Source organism: Mastigoproctus giganteus, chromosome 1, assembly GCF_048544385.1.
Source record: "Mastigoproctus giganteus isolate SK-2022 chromosome 1, ASM4854438v1, whole genome shotgun sequence".
In the NCBI taxonomy this organism is placed as follows: domain Eukaryota; kingdom Metazoa; phylum Arthropoda; class Arachnida; order Uropygi; family Thelyphonidae; genus Mastigoproctus; species Mastigoproctus giganteus.
The window spans coordinates 83,930,442-83,946,718 of NC_143575.1; the positions used below are offsets into that span (position 1 = coordinate 83,930,442).

The following is a 16,277-nucleotide window of genomic DNA, read 5'->3' on the forward strand; positions in this document are numbered from 1 at the left end:
CTTTTCTACAAATATGTAATGGGGAGTCATGCACCTCAATATAAAGACTTTGGATCGGAGAAGTCCTGAAGGCTCCAATTGCAGTCCTCAGAGCACTAAGCTGGATGACATTCAGCCATTGTAATGTAGTGCTTCTGGCAGAGTCAAACTGGACAACCATACTCGCGTGAACGGATTAAAGTTCTGTAAAGATGCAGTAAAGTATACTGATCAGCTCCCCAAGACATGGATGAGATGGACTGAAGTATGCTCCAACGCTTTAGACAAATATTTCGTAAATGAGTGATGTGAGCTTGGAAATTAAGGTTGCAGTTTAATGTCAGTCCATGAAATGTAACAGTGGTAGCAAGTGGCATTGAAGTATGGTTTATTTGCAATTCAGGATCATGATGCAGGGCCCAACACTTGCAAAAGTGAGTGGCAGTGCATTTCTTTTCTGATAGCTGGTAACCATTCTGTAAAGTCCAGGATTCTATTTTAGTTATGGCAAGTTGGAGCTGCTGTTTGATGGTACTGACACTTTGAGACTGACAGGAAATGGTAAGGTTGTCTGCATACATATAGGTTTCAACAGTTTTTAGGATGTCTTTTGTCATGCTGCTAACTCGGATTGCATTAAGTATTGAACTAAGTATTAACCCCTGTGGGACTCCTTCCTGAATGTGAGAAACAGGGAGTAAGTTTTTATATCGTATCTGAAAAGAGCAACTGCAGGAAATTGAGTTATTTTAGGCAAATGGCCCCTAAGTGCAAGATGGTAAAGATCCATAATGATACCATGAAGCCAGGTAGTGTCAAATGCCTTTTTAAGATCTAAGTTGACCATGACTAGATGTTGTTTCCTGACAAAGACATTGCAGATATAATATTCGGTCTTGATCAGCACGTCTAGGGTTGATCTGTTTTTCAGAAAGCCATACTGATGATCTGGCAGGAGATTCTGTGACTCCAGGATCCAAGCGAGCCTTGAATGTACCATCCTTTCGAAAGTTTTTCCCAAGCAACTCGTGAGAGATATGGGTCTATAATTTTGAACCAGGGAAGGATCTTTGCCTGGTTTTGGTATGGCAATAATGAAAGAATGGTGCCAGGAAGGACAGGCATTTTCGGAGAAGATAAGATTGTACAAAATCAGTAAGGTACACAAGTCCTTCTTAAGTAAATGCTTCATCATAATGTAACGAATACCACCTGGATCTGCAGCACTGTTGGATGATCTATTTAACGATTCTTTGAGTTCCGTTAATGTAAAAGGTTGGTGTATGGAAATGAGCGGTGTGTAGAGAAGTTGATTTTTTATCGTTCTGCATCTGCTTTGATGGTCTTATGCATCCTCCTGGAAGGAGGATGCATAAGAAGCAGAGGAAGAAATAGTGGCAAACAATTCTGCTAATGCTTTAGCAACTTCCTCAGGAGCACACACGTCTTTCCTTTTCCAATGAAGTATCGGAGATGACAGCCTTACAAATTTGCCATTTAAGGCCTCTATTCTTCCAGATGATATGTGTCGGTGTCTTTTGTAATGGATGAGGCAAAAGCAATCTACGAATCACGTTCTGCTTTCCACATAAGTTGTCTCTCTCTTTAGCTTTAAATCTTTTATAAGAAATTAAGTTCCTGTAGGATACTTGCGGAAATTATTCCAAGCATGATTTTTCTCCTTTTTGGCATGAAAACAATCCATATTCCACCAGTGATTTCGGTGAATGCGATATGGTTTGGATTTTGGAATAGAAGAATGGGCTGCAGTTAGAATCTGATTGGTAATGTAAGTGGTTACATCATCAATCGGCTGTTTTTCAACATAAAGCCTGTCTAGAAATATTTGGGCGGAATAGCCATCCCAGTTGGCCTTTTTAAACTTCCAAGTGGATCGTTGATCAGGATTTGGAGTTACTCCTGTTTGTAATGAGCAAATAATAGGAAAATGATCGCTGTTAAAGGGATCGGTTAATACTGACCATGTCATGAATGGTGAACAGATTGATAAGTCAATTTCAGAAGTAGATTCTGTAGGTAGGTGGATATAGGTGGGAGAACCAGGGTTTAGTAAATTTAGATCATTATTGTTCAAAAATTCTTCAATCAATTTCCCCTAGCGTCCATTGCAGTAGATTCCCACAATGGACAGTGGCCATTAAAATCACCTAAAAGACAAATTGGCATTGGCAGTTGTGTAATGAGATTGTCCAGTTATGAATGGGGAAATGGCATTGATGGTGGAATACAAATGGAAACAAGGGTAACTGAAACACCAACCAATATGAACTGCCACAGCTTTTAGAGTGGTTTGTAATTGGATGTGCTTGGACGGTGTGCTAGAATTAATAAGGATGGCTACTCTCCGTGGGCAGGAAACTCAGAGATCCTATCCTGTCTGTAGATGGTATAATTTGAAAGTTTTGGTGAAACATGCGGTGACAAGAAAGTTTCCTGTACTCATACACCTATGGGATTGAACTGAGCAAGTAAATCCTTTAGGTCATCAGAATTACTGGCAATTCCATTGTATGATGTTGTGCCTCATTTTGGTTTAACTGAGGATGATTCTTCTGACTGTTTTTTGTATGAGAGCATTTTTTTGTTATTTTTTTGAGGTGAGGCATCCAGTATCCATAGTGTCATTTGCATGAAGTTCTAGTATGGGTTCCTCATAATCTGGGGGGCACATCTACTTCCATACTGTTTGTGGTTTTCTTGCTGTCTTTAGGTTTCAATTTTTTTATTATCATGCAAGACTGTTGGAGTACACGCTGGAATGCTAATTGGAGTGTTGGTTGCTTCACTGGTTTGGTTTGAGGTGTGTCCTTTCCAGAGTTTGATACTGTTGTTTTAACCCAGTTAGCTAGAGATGTGCTAGGGGGTACTGATACATCCGTTTGAGTTGCTGTTGAATGGGTGCTTCAAGTGTGAGCTGCATAAGAACGACTGGGCATGGTCAACATAACTTGTCTGCATGCCTCAGGATATGTCACTTTATGCTTTATTTTATATTTTTGAATTTTCTTGCCTGTTTTCCACATTTTGCAAGATTTAGAAATGGCTGTGTGATTTCCTTTGCAGATGGGGCAAACAGGACTCAAAGCTGAACAGTCTGCTTGTGTATGCTCCTTGGAACCACAAATAGGACAAATGGCATCACCTCTACATGCCTGCCAGGAATGTCCATATATCTAGCACATAAAACAATGGATGGGATTAGGAATACAAGGCCGAATTCGGCAGTTTAAATAGCTAGCTTTTACTGAGGATGGCAAATCTGGGTACTCAAAGTTGAAATGATGGATCTAATTGAGACGAGATTTCCATCTTTTTTAGTCATTATGCATTTGGTGCTGATCACTTTTTGATTGCTCAGTACTTGAACTAATTCCTCTTCAGATAATGTAAGTAGATCCCATTCAGTTATGATGCCTTTCTAGGAATTTAAGGTGTTGTGTGGAGTAATAGATACTGGTAGCCAATCGAATGTCGTTGCTTTCAGTAGCCACTCGTAATGTTTGAGTTGGCTGTTTCAATAAGAAGGTCTCTGGATTGCAATCGCTTAACCATTTTTGGCGTTCTAGCAATGGATTCCAAATTGTGATAATTTGCCCAAAGGGTGGGTGGAGAGGGAGTGTATTACGAGGATATTTAGCATGTCATTGCACTGCACTGTGCTTCCCCTTGGAAGCCTTTTCGGTTGATTACAGTCATTATCAGTGGATGAGTCTGGTCTGGAGCTTGAAGGTTCTAGAGGTGGATATTTGTTTGAATCCATGGTTACTCCTTTTAGCCCTGGAGGATAACTTTTCCCCCAGGTTACCGGCCCCACCACAGGGAGGCAGGAGCAGTGCCACTTGGAGGCCAAGCAGTTGCAGTGTTAGTTGATTAGTAGAACTAGAAATATAGGAAAATATAGAAAGGTGTATTTTCTTTCTGTGTTTTAACTTGTGGCTTTCAAGTTCAGAACTGGTTTTAAAGAAAGACTGTTGATAGAAATGTAGGAACTTAAAAAGAAATAACTTCAATCATTTATCAAGAGCACTCTATAAATCACAAAAATATCGCTTGGCCTCAAAATGTGATTTATGATTTTATACAAAATACCATGTATGATTTTGCATTTAAGTTGACCCATGGGGGACTCTGTTGTTGATGTTCCTTTTTTTTTTACTAACCAAATTGCCAAGTTGCGTATCATAGCAGATGAGAGTCTGAGCTGCATATAGGCAGAAGCCTAGAGAGCAGCTTGATAAATTCACTTAAATGTAAAGCCTTGGCCCATGGGGATGCCAAAGGCATGCCCATGGGTCAGACAGATAGAACAGTTTCATGTGCCAGGGATAGAAACCTGTATGGTTGCAGTCTCTGCAACCATCTAGACTAAGAAGCCAGTCACTTAACATGAACAACAGCTCGGTACAGTACATGCACTCACTATGCTGACTAGTCTTTATCTAGCAGATCTTTACATAACACAACAGCATAGTTGCCACAGGTTGGCTGGGGCCACCTGAACACAGTAAATAAATAAATAAATAAATAATAAATTTATCTGCAAGGGCAATGTTTAAATATTGCCCTTTCAGATAGCACAGGTTATCATCACTGCCTTCCCATACTGCATGGAAAGGAACTGGGTTTAAATCTAACAACAATGTATGGCACTTTTATGGGCTTTTTTCTCAATGTGAATTAGGTGGTCTTCCCCTGGGTAATGTTTTATTTTTTAAATTCCCATAAATCCAGGCTTTAACCCCCCAACACACTTTATTTAAAACAGCTAGTGGAGTATGTATGCTTCATAGGAACCCAATGCCTTCTCAAAAGTACAGAAAGGTTTTGTGACTAGTTCTCAAAAAGGAAACTTTGGCAATTGTCAATTTCTTATAAAAAATATGCTTCCATACAGCAACATTGTTTACAAAGAAACCAATTTGAGGAACAGCACTAAACAGGCAACAAGGAATGGCTGGGTTCAATAAACAAAGCATCCCACATACATAAATAATTAATAACATGTCACCTATGCCTTTGGTTTCGTGTTTTTGGTTTTGTTCATGAAATCAAACTCTGCTTTATTCAGTTTACTATGAAGTATGATAAAATGTCACAATACGAATTTTTAAAAGAGAATGGGCAGAAATAATTGAATTAAAAAAGTAGACAAATAGACAATAGCTCTTAATACATCCACTGTGTGAGAGGCAAAAGATGACTGGAAAAAACAAGGGGTGGGGAGTTGATAAATGTACAGGTAGTTCTCGCTTTAAGAGTTCCCAGGTTTACGAGCTTTTTCCCCCCAAGTATCAACAAAATCGAAAATATGAATGTTAATTGCAAAAAATGAATGTTAAACATTCATAAATACCAGATTCTAAACCACGTGCACAGCTATACAAAACAGTGTGCCCCACTTAACGATATTAATCAGTTCCAGAGACACCATCGTATCATTAAAATATCCAAATTTGAACCCAATAACACATTATTTTTTGGTAATTCGTTTCAAGATCTCGGAAGTTGAAATTTTCGCTGTATAACTAAGCTATTTATCTCTCTAAAATGTCATTTTTTAGGTCACGAGCATGACGTTAAGGCCATGTAAAAGGTCGCGAGTGTGGTTTGTAAATTGTATTAGTTACCAGTTCAAATCATTAAAATGCACTACACTTTCATCGCTATCATATGTTCCATTATAAGAATCAATTTTAAACGCCTTTGTGATATTTTTCTAAAGCACATTTCTGGAGGTCACGACCATAAAACAATAAAAAAAATCTGCACTTTCCGGTTTACTGGGCTTTTCTGTTACTGCAAGCAATTATAAATGGGTAGTAAACTCTATCTTCTTGCATTTGCAAAAATACTGGTAGCTGGAATTGAGTGGTTTTTTATGTCATTATGGTGAAATGTGTTTCCCTTTTACTGAAATCAAATATTCAGAATCTTCTCTTCATTCCTTTTTTTTTTTTAAGCTTCATAAACTTGTTATTCCACGCGAATCATGTTAGTTGTAATTTGTGTGTGCCGTTAAAAAATGTTTATGCATGCAATCATGAAATTTATAATTAAAAGAGAAGATTATCTTGGAAACAAATGCCTCTTGAAACATTTCTGAAGAAGACAACTCCTTGTGCAACAAACCAATGAGTGCCGAGCCAATAATGAGTGATCAATGAGTGTGCATTTAGTCGATGATGAAGAATAAACATTCTTTAACATTTGTAAGTCGTAAATAATTTCTCTATTATTATAATTTGCTTGATTTTACAGAATACGTTTTCATTTTTTCGATAAATCAATCATTGTTTAAACAAACTAATTAGCTAACTAATTTCATTGCTGAGAACGTAACCCCTATTTTTAACCTTATGTCAATGGGAAATAAATTCCCACTTTATGAGCGTGTGCCAGGAACGAATTAACTCGTAAAGTCGAGAACTACCTGTATAATGAATAATGAGTTTTCAAAGCAAAAAATAGACATTGTCTTATGTCCTGCTATATATGGTAATATTATAGTTCTAATAATTGCACCTTTCACTTTTATTTTTTTAAAGCCTTGCAGAACACTGGTGGAGAAACATTGTTAGTTAGTTAATTAGTTATTTTGGTTTTTAGGAGCATTAGCAACTAAGGCCATATTGCTCCTGGAATATGCGGTGGTCATTCCCTGACCTTTCTGCATCCTCCATATTTGGTGGTGACGGGCTTGAACCCCGGTCTAATCAAGAAGCGCATGCTACGCACTGCTGCTCCTTCCCACCTGGCTACGAGAAACATTGTGCCAGGAAACATAGTACAGAGGTAATACCAGTCAATAGCTTTGAAATGCACATGAGGGTTACTGTGTTGGGACCATACTATACAGCACTTAGCAAAGGACATATCTCGTAGTAAGTAAGGCAGCATTATCCCATAAAAATGAGACAATGCTCCCCCCATTCAGATGACTGGGGAGTAGATATGAACCAATAATTTTGTTCCTGAGGATATCAAAGCCATACATAGATACCCCAAAGAAGCTACATTATTTGACAGGCATAAATCTACATGTTGCTATGAAATAGCAACATGTAGATTTATGCCTACCAAATAATGCATGTTAGAGTTTCAAATGCTTTCTTAGTGAAGAATACTTTGCCAGTCTTCAGCATATGCTCACAAAATTGTCAGTGGTCTTCTGTTGCAGAAACCACTCAGAGGACATATGGAAAAAGTGACATGGGCACAAACCATTTCCTCTCATAATGTGGTAAACGGTAGTATAACACACATGTACTAGTTGTTAGATTAAATATCGCTGCCTTCCAGAGTGGTTCTTCGCTGTCAAGCAATTCTGTTGAGGTTGGCTTATCCATTTACACCAACTGTCTATATATGATGCAGTGACCACTTCTTATGTGATAGTGAAGTTGCCAGATGACACTGCCATTGTGATGTCATCAGCTTGTCATCAGTTTTTATCCTTTCACGTGTGCAAGTGAAACCATGTGCATTTCCCCAACAAAGTCCCAACATGAAGTATGTTCAAATACTCATTAACCAGGTATTCCATCTCATCAGGATCAATTCTTCCATCATTCACATGACCATTTTGTTCATAAATTGAAATGGCTCACATTTAAATTCTCAACAGTTTGCATATTATTACATATCTGTGCACAGATTTGCACGGAAACATTTCTGAATTGCCTTTTCGGATAAACCACTAATTATGTAGCAGCAATGGCACCTTGTGCAGCATTTATTAGACTCTGATTTGTTAGATTTGCAAAATGAACTTGTTCATTTTGCAAGAACATCTAAACCAGGGGTCCCCAAACTTTTAGAGAAGCAGGCCACATATGAATTTTTGAAATATTTGGTGGGACAGAGAAAATTCCTAATTACTGAAAACTACATTCTCTGCATAACTTTGTTGCAGAGAGACACAAATTTTATACTTACCTAAATCTACAGATTCAAAAATAAATCGATGGATATGTAATATAAAAAAATACCAGTTTGTTTATATCAAATGTTAATTATTACTTATTTATTGTACTAATCACAAAAATACAGTTAGTAATACAACAAAATTATAATTAATGCAATGAATGTAGTTGTAGAGTGCGACTAAGTTTCGTAATGTCAGGTTTTAAAATATTAGTTCCAATTCTTAAAAAGTCATAAATGCGGGTCAGTTAGATGCGATCGTATTTTTGATTTTACATATTCCATTTCTGAAAATGGTCTACTCACGTATACACATACTTCCGAAAATTGATGTAACCTTTCTTGCAAAATTTTTAATTTTTGGATAATCTGACTCAGATAATATTGAATAAAACTGAATTAGATTTTCATTTTTAAATATTGTATTCAGGGCATCATTATATTGAAGGTTTTCCAACTCTAATTGTAAATTCTCATCAACATTGTTGACGGGTATGTCAAACGGATTTTGAAAGAGTTCAAATACCTTTGAATTATTTTTAAAATCAGAAAATCTAGCCACAAAATTTTCCTGCAACAAATTAACATTTGTAACAAAAATTTCAGTGGAAAAATTACAACAAGCATATTTTTTAATAAATTATTACAACATGGAAAATTTGAAAAATTATTCCGAAGTAGTTGACTTTTAAATAACTGCAGTTTTGTTTCAAATGCTTTTGACATTATAATACAATTCATTGACAAGTATATCTTTGTCCTTGTAGTTTCATATTAAGAGAATTCATGTGTTCACATATATCTGTTAAAAAGGCAAGGTTCTGCAACCATTTGAGATCTGACAGTTCCAGAAAAAGTTTCAATTTTTTGTTCATAAACAGATCTATTTCGATCATAAGTTCAAAAAATTGCTTCAACACGACTCAACCATCATACTTCCGTGTAGTACAACAAATCGCTGTATTCAGCCTCAATAATTGCAGACCAGTTTTGCAAATAAAATTTACTGTTGATATTAACAGTTGACATGACGACTGAATCTAAGCCCAAAAATTTTCTGCACAAAGACTGTTGGTGAATTATACAATGAAATTGCATTGGTTTTTTAATATTTTTACTCTCAAGATATTTATGAAGCTGACCCATGAATCCAATTTTAGTACCCACCATATTTTCAGCCCCATCCGTCGTAACTACTAATAGCAAATCCCAATTCAATTTGAGGCAGTCAATTGCTTCTGACACACTCAAAAATATGTTTTCACCTGTCGTTCTACCTTTCAACCTTTTTAATCTAACTAGCTCTTCAGTTACTGCAAAATTTGATTTACACCTCAGATATAAATTAGTAATTAAACTGTATGGCTTCTATCCGTGTAGTACAACAAATCACCGTATTCAGCCTCAATAATTTCAACAAAATTTTGGGTTAGTTCTTGGATTTTTTTTTCTGCTGCAAATCTCCTTGAAATTAATCGAATTTGAGGCATGTTTTGTGATATAGTGACGTTTCACATTATATTCCTTGAAACCAACAAGGCTTCATTTCAAATAATGACATGTGCAAATATCATTAAGCATTGCAAAAAAGTAATTAATTGGCCACCACTAATTAAAAACGTGACACTCAACATAAACTTCTTTTTTCGACATCAACTTCGACATGATTTTTATAGTCACTTGAAAAAAAAAAAAAAAAACAACTTGCGAATATTAAAGTAAGCACACACTACTAACATGTCTTAAAATTTTATGAAATATTTTAACATAAAGGTTATTATTATATTCATATCACTCTTATATCATATGAAATTAATAATATTGTTTATTAGGCTGTTTGCCTAATAAACTACATTATTATAACATAAAACTTATACTTTTATATTATAATATAGTTTAATTAAGTGACGTTTTGGGTATCTTACCAATACCCATCACCAGACCATGCTGTGGTGAGAACAGAAAGGGCTACAAATTTGAATATTTTAGGATATTACAGTTGCAATTACCAATAATACAATTGCAATTACTAATATTACAATTTTCAAATTATGATTCTAAAGTATTAAGTTTTGAATTGCTGTTACAATAGAAAACAGGAAATCTAAGAGATTAAATTCATACCTGCCGACAGCCTCCTCTTGCCGATGCTACCAGCAACTTTATGTGCATACAGGCTGCCAGCGGTTAATTTGTAGTAGAGGGATTAACTCCATTAACCAATAGGATAGTGTCATATTTTTATCCTGGATGTGGGATTCTTGTGTAGTGAAAGTCTAGGGTGACCTTTGCTCCCATACTCTGTACATCAGGTTGGTGTGCAGACTGGCAAGGGATTAGGAAATCCCAAATTACTGTCTCTAATGCCTATTATTATTTAATGACAGGGTCAAGATTGGTGGATTATTTTAACAATGTTTCAAAGAATAGCTTTGAGTGGAAATAACATAATTAACATCTAACAAGACTAAGCTGACTACATAGAGGCATCAACACTATTAATCAACCGACAAATGTTAAAATAATCTGTAAAATGTGTTTTTCATAAATTTTATTGTGATCTAATATAAACATTAATTTTACGATCTAATTAAAATATCCGTGAGCCGGATAAAATTCTTTCACAGGCAGGATCTGGCCCGCAGTTTGGGGACCTGGTCTAAACAAAACATCTGGTGATTCCACCATTCTTTTTCATTAAGTGAAGCATGGTATACATCTAAATCTGTCCCTACTGATCAGACTGGACATATACAGGTCACTTATGTCTTCCCCAATGACCCTGGTTTAAGGCAAAGAAGGTAATAATATTTAATGATATAACTTATTAACTTGAAAATTATACAAAAATGAAATTCTAGAGTAACTGATAAAATAAAAGTGTGGAAACATTTCATACAGTTATAAAATGGGATCCTTGATTCCTGTTTGGAACCAGATGTATTTGTCCTCCACGGCCTCTACCCCTGCCTCTTTGTCCTAAAAGACCTTTGTGCCGAATTTTGCGCTCTTTCTCTTTAGCTAAAAATTCATCCACTTTAGCTGCTTCCTCAGCACTTATCACAGCATCTAAACAAAGAGATTATGTGTATGGTTCTATTAACAGTGACAATAAATTTCTTATGGATATTTTTATTGCCTACTTATACATAATTACTTGTATTTATCAAATATCAGCATAAAGATGGAATTTTATACAAATCTGCCCTTTAATGTAATATTAAAATGCAGTTATAGAATTTTAATATAACATTACTGTATATAAAAATAAAATGCTAACTTAAAAAAAAAAAAAATAGGATAATACTGAATTTCCCAAGTTGAGGTGAGGTGAGCTGAACATATAACTCATTTTGTCAGTGAGTTAATTATAGCTATGCCATATATACAACAGATCTTATATATCCCTCACAACTCATTCCCCTGCCCCTCAAAAGTTTGTACCTCCCTAAATATGAAGGTTCATGAAAGCAAACTCTGTTTTGCTTCCATGAACCTTCTTTTTTCAACCATCACTCATTTTACTTATAATAAAACTGTGACTCATTCCATTTTTAAGGTAATATTAAAATGACATTTATTGCTCAGATATTCCACTTCAGATCCCATCAAATCTAGGTCTCTTTACCCCATTTTTTTTAAAAAACAGTACTGACATTTATCACTCTACTAACTCTATAAATAACTCAGAACACTGATATTTACCCCATGAATATTAGCTTATACTGGAGTGGGTTAATTTTCCTTGATAATTTTAACATTTATAAATAAGCTGACTTCCATTTTTCAAATATATCAATCCAGCTAGTAGAGATGCCAAATTATTTGCACACACATTATTCACCTACTAGAAATCCAAAAAATTATCATCACTGTTCACAGTAACTCTTGATCTTTTTTCTTACTTAAAACCCTTCAGAGTATGTGACATGTTAGCTGTCCTCTGGGTAGTTCAGATTGCAAATTGCTGACCACAAGTTTTAAAAACTTCACACAGATTCCTTCATATGGAATTCCTTCCATAGCCCCAAAAAAGGAATATTTAGAAATGGCATTCTGAAGGTCACATAATATGGTAACCAGGTTTTGACACAGTTACTCGTGGGCTAAATGTAGGGAACAATTTTGACATAGTTTATTTCGATTTTAGCAAGCCGTTTGACTTAATTGTTCACGAGAGGTTACTGTATAAGCTGGAACAAGTTGGGATTCATTTTTCAATTAATCACAACACTCTGCCCTGCAATCTGCAGGGCAGTGTTGTGATTAATGGATATTCTTCAGAGTGGTGTAACATCAGAAGTGGGGTTCCCTCAAGGACTGGTTCTTGGACCACAGTTTCAGATTTTCATAAATGACATTGATGAAGGAATAAAGGGCATGATATCAAAATTGCAGAGGATGTAAAGATTAGAAGTCATTAATGATCAGTACCAAGCAGCATCTCTTTGTGATGACTAGAATAGGCTTCAAGAATGGTCAGAAAAGTGGCAGCTATGTTTGAATGCAGTAAAGTGCAAGGTCTTCCACTTGGGAAACAGCAACCCCAAAATAACTTATACTTGGTGGGATCTTTTGTTTTTTATTTATTTTTGTATGAAAACCCAAAACATGAGCTATTAGAACCTACAGTACTTAGTACAATGCATGGGTTTGAGGTTTAGAAGACGAAAGGAGATATCTGTTGACATCAGACTTGAACTTCTGTAGACTGTAATTTTCAGGAAATACGTATGAAAAAAGGTTGTTCCTTCATACACAGAAAACAGCAGTTGAATGAATAAATGAGGAACATGAAAAGTTAGTACTGTGAGTTGAAGTTAGATAGTAAATGAATATTGGCTGATGGCGACACGTGTTCAGACTGTTTTAAACGACAGAGCGGGAATTATAGAAGCCAATTCAGAAGAACAGTGCCCATAGAAGTATCTGTAGAAAAGGCATGCAGCAGACACAGTATGTCTATCTATGAGACAGACTCTGTTAGAAATGAGTCATTAATTAACCTAACTGCGCTCTTCTGAATAGAATACAGAAGCCAGAGAGGTTTCAGGGGCGCCGTCCCAGATGTGGGAACAATATTCCATGGTAGAGCGGATTTGTGATTTGTACAGAGTGAACAGCTGTTTGAAAGAAAAGTACCGCCGAGAGCAAAAGAGAAAATTAGGTTTTTTAGATGCAGAGGAGGCAATATTTGTAATGTGCTTGTGCCAACAGAGATTAGAAATCAGGATAATCCCCAAAAGAGGTATATCATTTTGCCTAGAAATCAGAGTGTCACCAAAGATAAGCATAGGAGCAGAAGAATGCTTTTTTGCAAGATACAAACAAGACTGAGTTTTAGAAGGATTGAAATCAATAAGCTGTCTTTGTAGCTGATATTTGAGAAGTTGAAGCTGATTGAGCAGGGCGAGGTTTCTCAAATTGGAAGGTGGAATGCAATGTGCCATCATCAACAAAACTATAGATAAGATTTCTGGTCAATTGAAAAAGGTCATTAATATATAAGAGGAAAAGAGTGGGGGAAAGAACTGAACCTTACGGGACACCAGCATTAGTGGAGAAGTTAGAAGACAGAGAGTCATCTGCCATCACCCTTAGTGAGCGGTCAAAGAGAAAACTGGATAACCAATTACAAAAAACAGTTCACAAACCAGAAGATGGAAGCTTGTTTAGAAGAGCTTTTTCCAAAGACGATCAAAAGCCTTTGAGATGTCAAGAGCAACTGCTTGTGTTTCACCAAACTTTTCCATAAATGGGTAACATACGCCAGAATATGTTACTAGTGGATTGACACTGACAGAATCCATACTGGCAACCATTGATTAGACGGAAGGTTTTGAGATAGTTTAAGAGTTAGTGGTTAATTGATTTCTCCATTACTTCAGAAAGAGTAGAAGTGTTTGCAATGGGACGATAATTGGATGGGAGGGATTTGTCACTCTTTTAAGGAACTGGCTGGATATGAGAAGATATCCAAGCAGAAGGAAATACCATCCAGACCTGGAGCTTTCTTAGCATCAGGATTTGTCAAAATCATTCTGACATCCTTTTAACAGAAGACCACAGGAGGTATTGAATGGAGCGTGTTGTGAATAGTGGGAGGTGTTTTACCAAGATCATTAATACACGAGTTGGAAGAAAAATGGGATGCTAGTAGGGCAGCTTTATCATTGGCTGAAATGATAATAGAAGCATCTGGTTTTGACAGAGGTGGGAGCAGAGATGGACAAAAGTTACGGCCAATAGCTTTGGCAAGAGACCAGAATGCTCGGCTACCATTAGGGCAAGAAGTAAGTTTTCTACTCATAGCCTGTTCAAAATCTAGTTTGGACTGATAAATAACTGCTCTACAATTGTTGCGAGCTTTGGTGCAGGCAGAAAATGAATAGTTGTACACAAGCCAATTACGATATGAAACATTCTTCTCTTGAACAGCCTTAGCACATTTATTGGAAAACCAAAGTTTAGATAAAGGATGAGATTTTAAAGTGGAGTATGGAATAAAGGATTCCATTTCTTCAGGAATAATTTCACTGACATGATCTGAACAAATTTTGACATCAGAGATTTTGAAACAGTAATCCGACCGAGGAAAGGAAGAAAATAAATCACGCAGGTCATCCCATTTTGCATTCTTGTAATGCCAAACAACATGAGGTTGGGAATAGCCATGAGATAAAGGCTCCATTGGAGAAGAGACAATCACCAAGTTGTGATCCGAGGTGCCTATAAGACCACTCATTTCGACCGTGTACTTAGGATTCTTTGTGAGAAAAAGATCAAGCTTGTTGGCAGTATGGTTAGGATTGTCCGGTATTCTTGTAGGTAAATGAACAATCTGTGCAAGGTCATTAGTAATTGCAAAAGCCTCAGCATCTCGATCAGCTGGGTCTGTGTGGGTAGAAAATAGAAGCCAACTGGAGTTATGAACATTAAAATCAACAAGGAAAATTACCTCACTGTTAGGAAAGTTGGACTGGAAAAAGTCAAGTTGCAGAGAGAGGAAGTCAAAGAGTTCCAGTAATTAGCGGAGGTGGGAGAATGGTAGAGAAAACACATGAATTTGACAGAATGAGGTAGAGAGATTTTAAGCCAGAGAAGATCGGAAAGAGGAAATTCCAAATTACCAAGTCTCTGAAAGGGAATATTGGAATGGACATATGAATAAGTACGAGCTTTGAGGCAAAAGTAATCATACAGTGAATAATTTGTGCAAATGAGATGAGCAATGGTTGAATCAACTAATAACTGAGATTCTGTCAGTAAAAAGGGCCTTGGTACACTGCAAGTGAAAATGTACATCAATGAGATCAGAACTGAGGTCATGTATATTGGTGAAATGAACTAGGAAGTGTTTGGAAGGTTTAAAACTTTTTGCAGATAAGTTTGCTCTATTAGTTTGACAATTAATGGTGAATTCAATAGTAAGAAAAAGTGGGGGGAGGGCATAATGTATGAAGTAATGAAATTTTTGGATATGGCATATACAGGGTAAGAATATACCCAGATCACTGACATAACGTGGCCTCGACAATGTCCCATGCATACACACTACTCAGACTCCATACAGTCACTATATGGCAGAGTAGAGGTAGCAAGATTATACACTAGCTGATCCGAAAGCCTCCTATAGAGTACCAATAGGTTCAGTCCAATGTACTAACTAGCAGCAGGTCTCCGAACACCGTTTTAGAGCTGTACCCTCAAAATTCAGGGAAATTTGGATCTAGTCATAGTGATTGTCAAAGCTTAAAAGACATCAATATACTGCATAATGGAAGAGATGGGGAAGGGTTGACCAGAACTTAACTCTGGAGACTAAACATGGATTCCACCACTTCAAGCCTCCAATAAGCAAAGTGGTGGTATTGCACTGGTTGATGAGAGTCATCTACTACCTAGTATTGCCTAGTAACACAGAGATGCGGCATTCCTCCGTGTGGGCACCACACCTCGACCCCTGCTTACGTTGGTTCACACCTGGGTGGTCACCCACAGTGTGCATGCATATGTGGGTTATACCCAGGATTACTAACAGTCCCACCATCGTTAAGATGCAAGCAGAGGATTTGGCTGTCACAGACCGTATGGACTTCGCCAAAATTGGATCCATTTGATTTGAGTATTAACTGACTATCAGTTCCATCAGTGTTTTAGACTCGCAGGTAGCAAGAACAGCTGCCCTGGCATATCTGACAGAATGTCTGCAACAGCCTTGAGGACCAAGGATTTAATTGAAAACAGTAAAGGAAGAAAGGGATCTGGGAGTTATGATACAGGCAGATATGAAGTTTTCTCAGCATGCGCCAGGAAAACCCATGGTGTCCTATTGATGATTTATGAAACAATGA

General features: G+C 36.7%; 1 protein-coding gene across 1 annotated transcript in view; it reads right to left on the reverse strand.

Annotated features, from left to right (window-relative positions):
- The window catches only part of LOC150090948 (uncharacterized), a 385,861-nt gene that overhangs the window by 218,514 nt on the left and 151,070 nt on the right, over positions 1 to 16,277 (reverse strand). Inside the window, exon 7 of the mRNA XM_090378546.1 lies at positions 10,823 to 10,992. Coding sequence (XP_090234672.1) covers positions 10,823 to 10,992 — 170 coding nt within the window. The remainder of the gene's footprint in view (positions 1 to 10,822; positions 10,993 to 16,277) is intronic.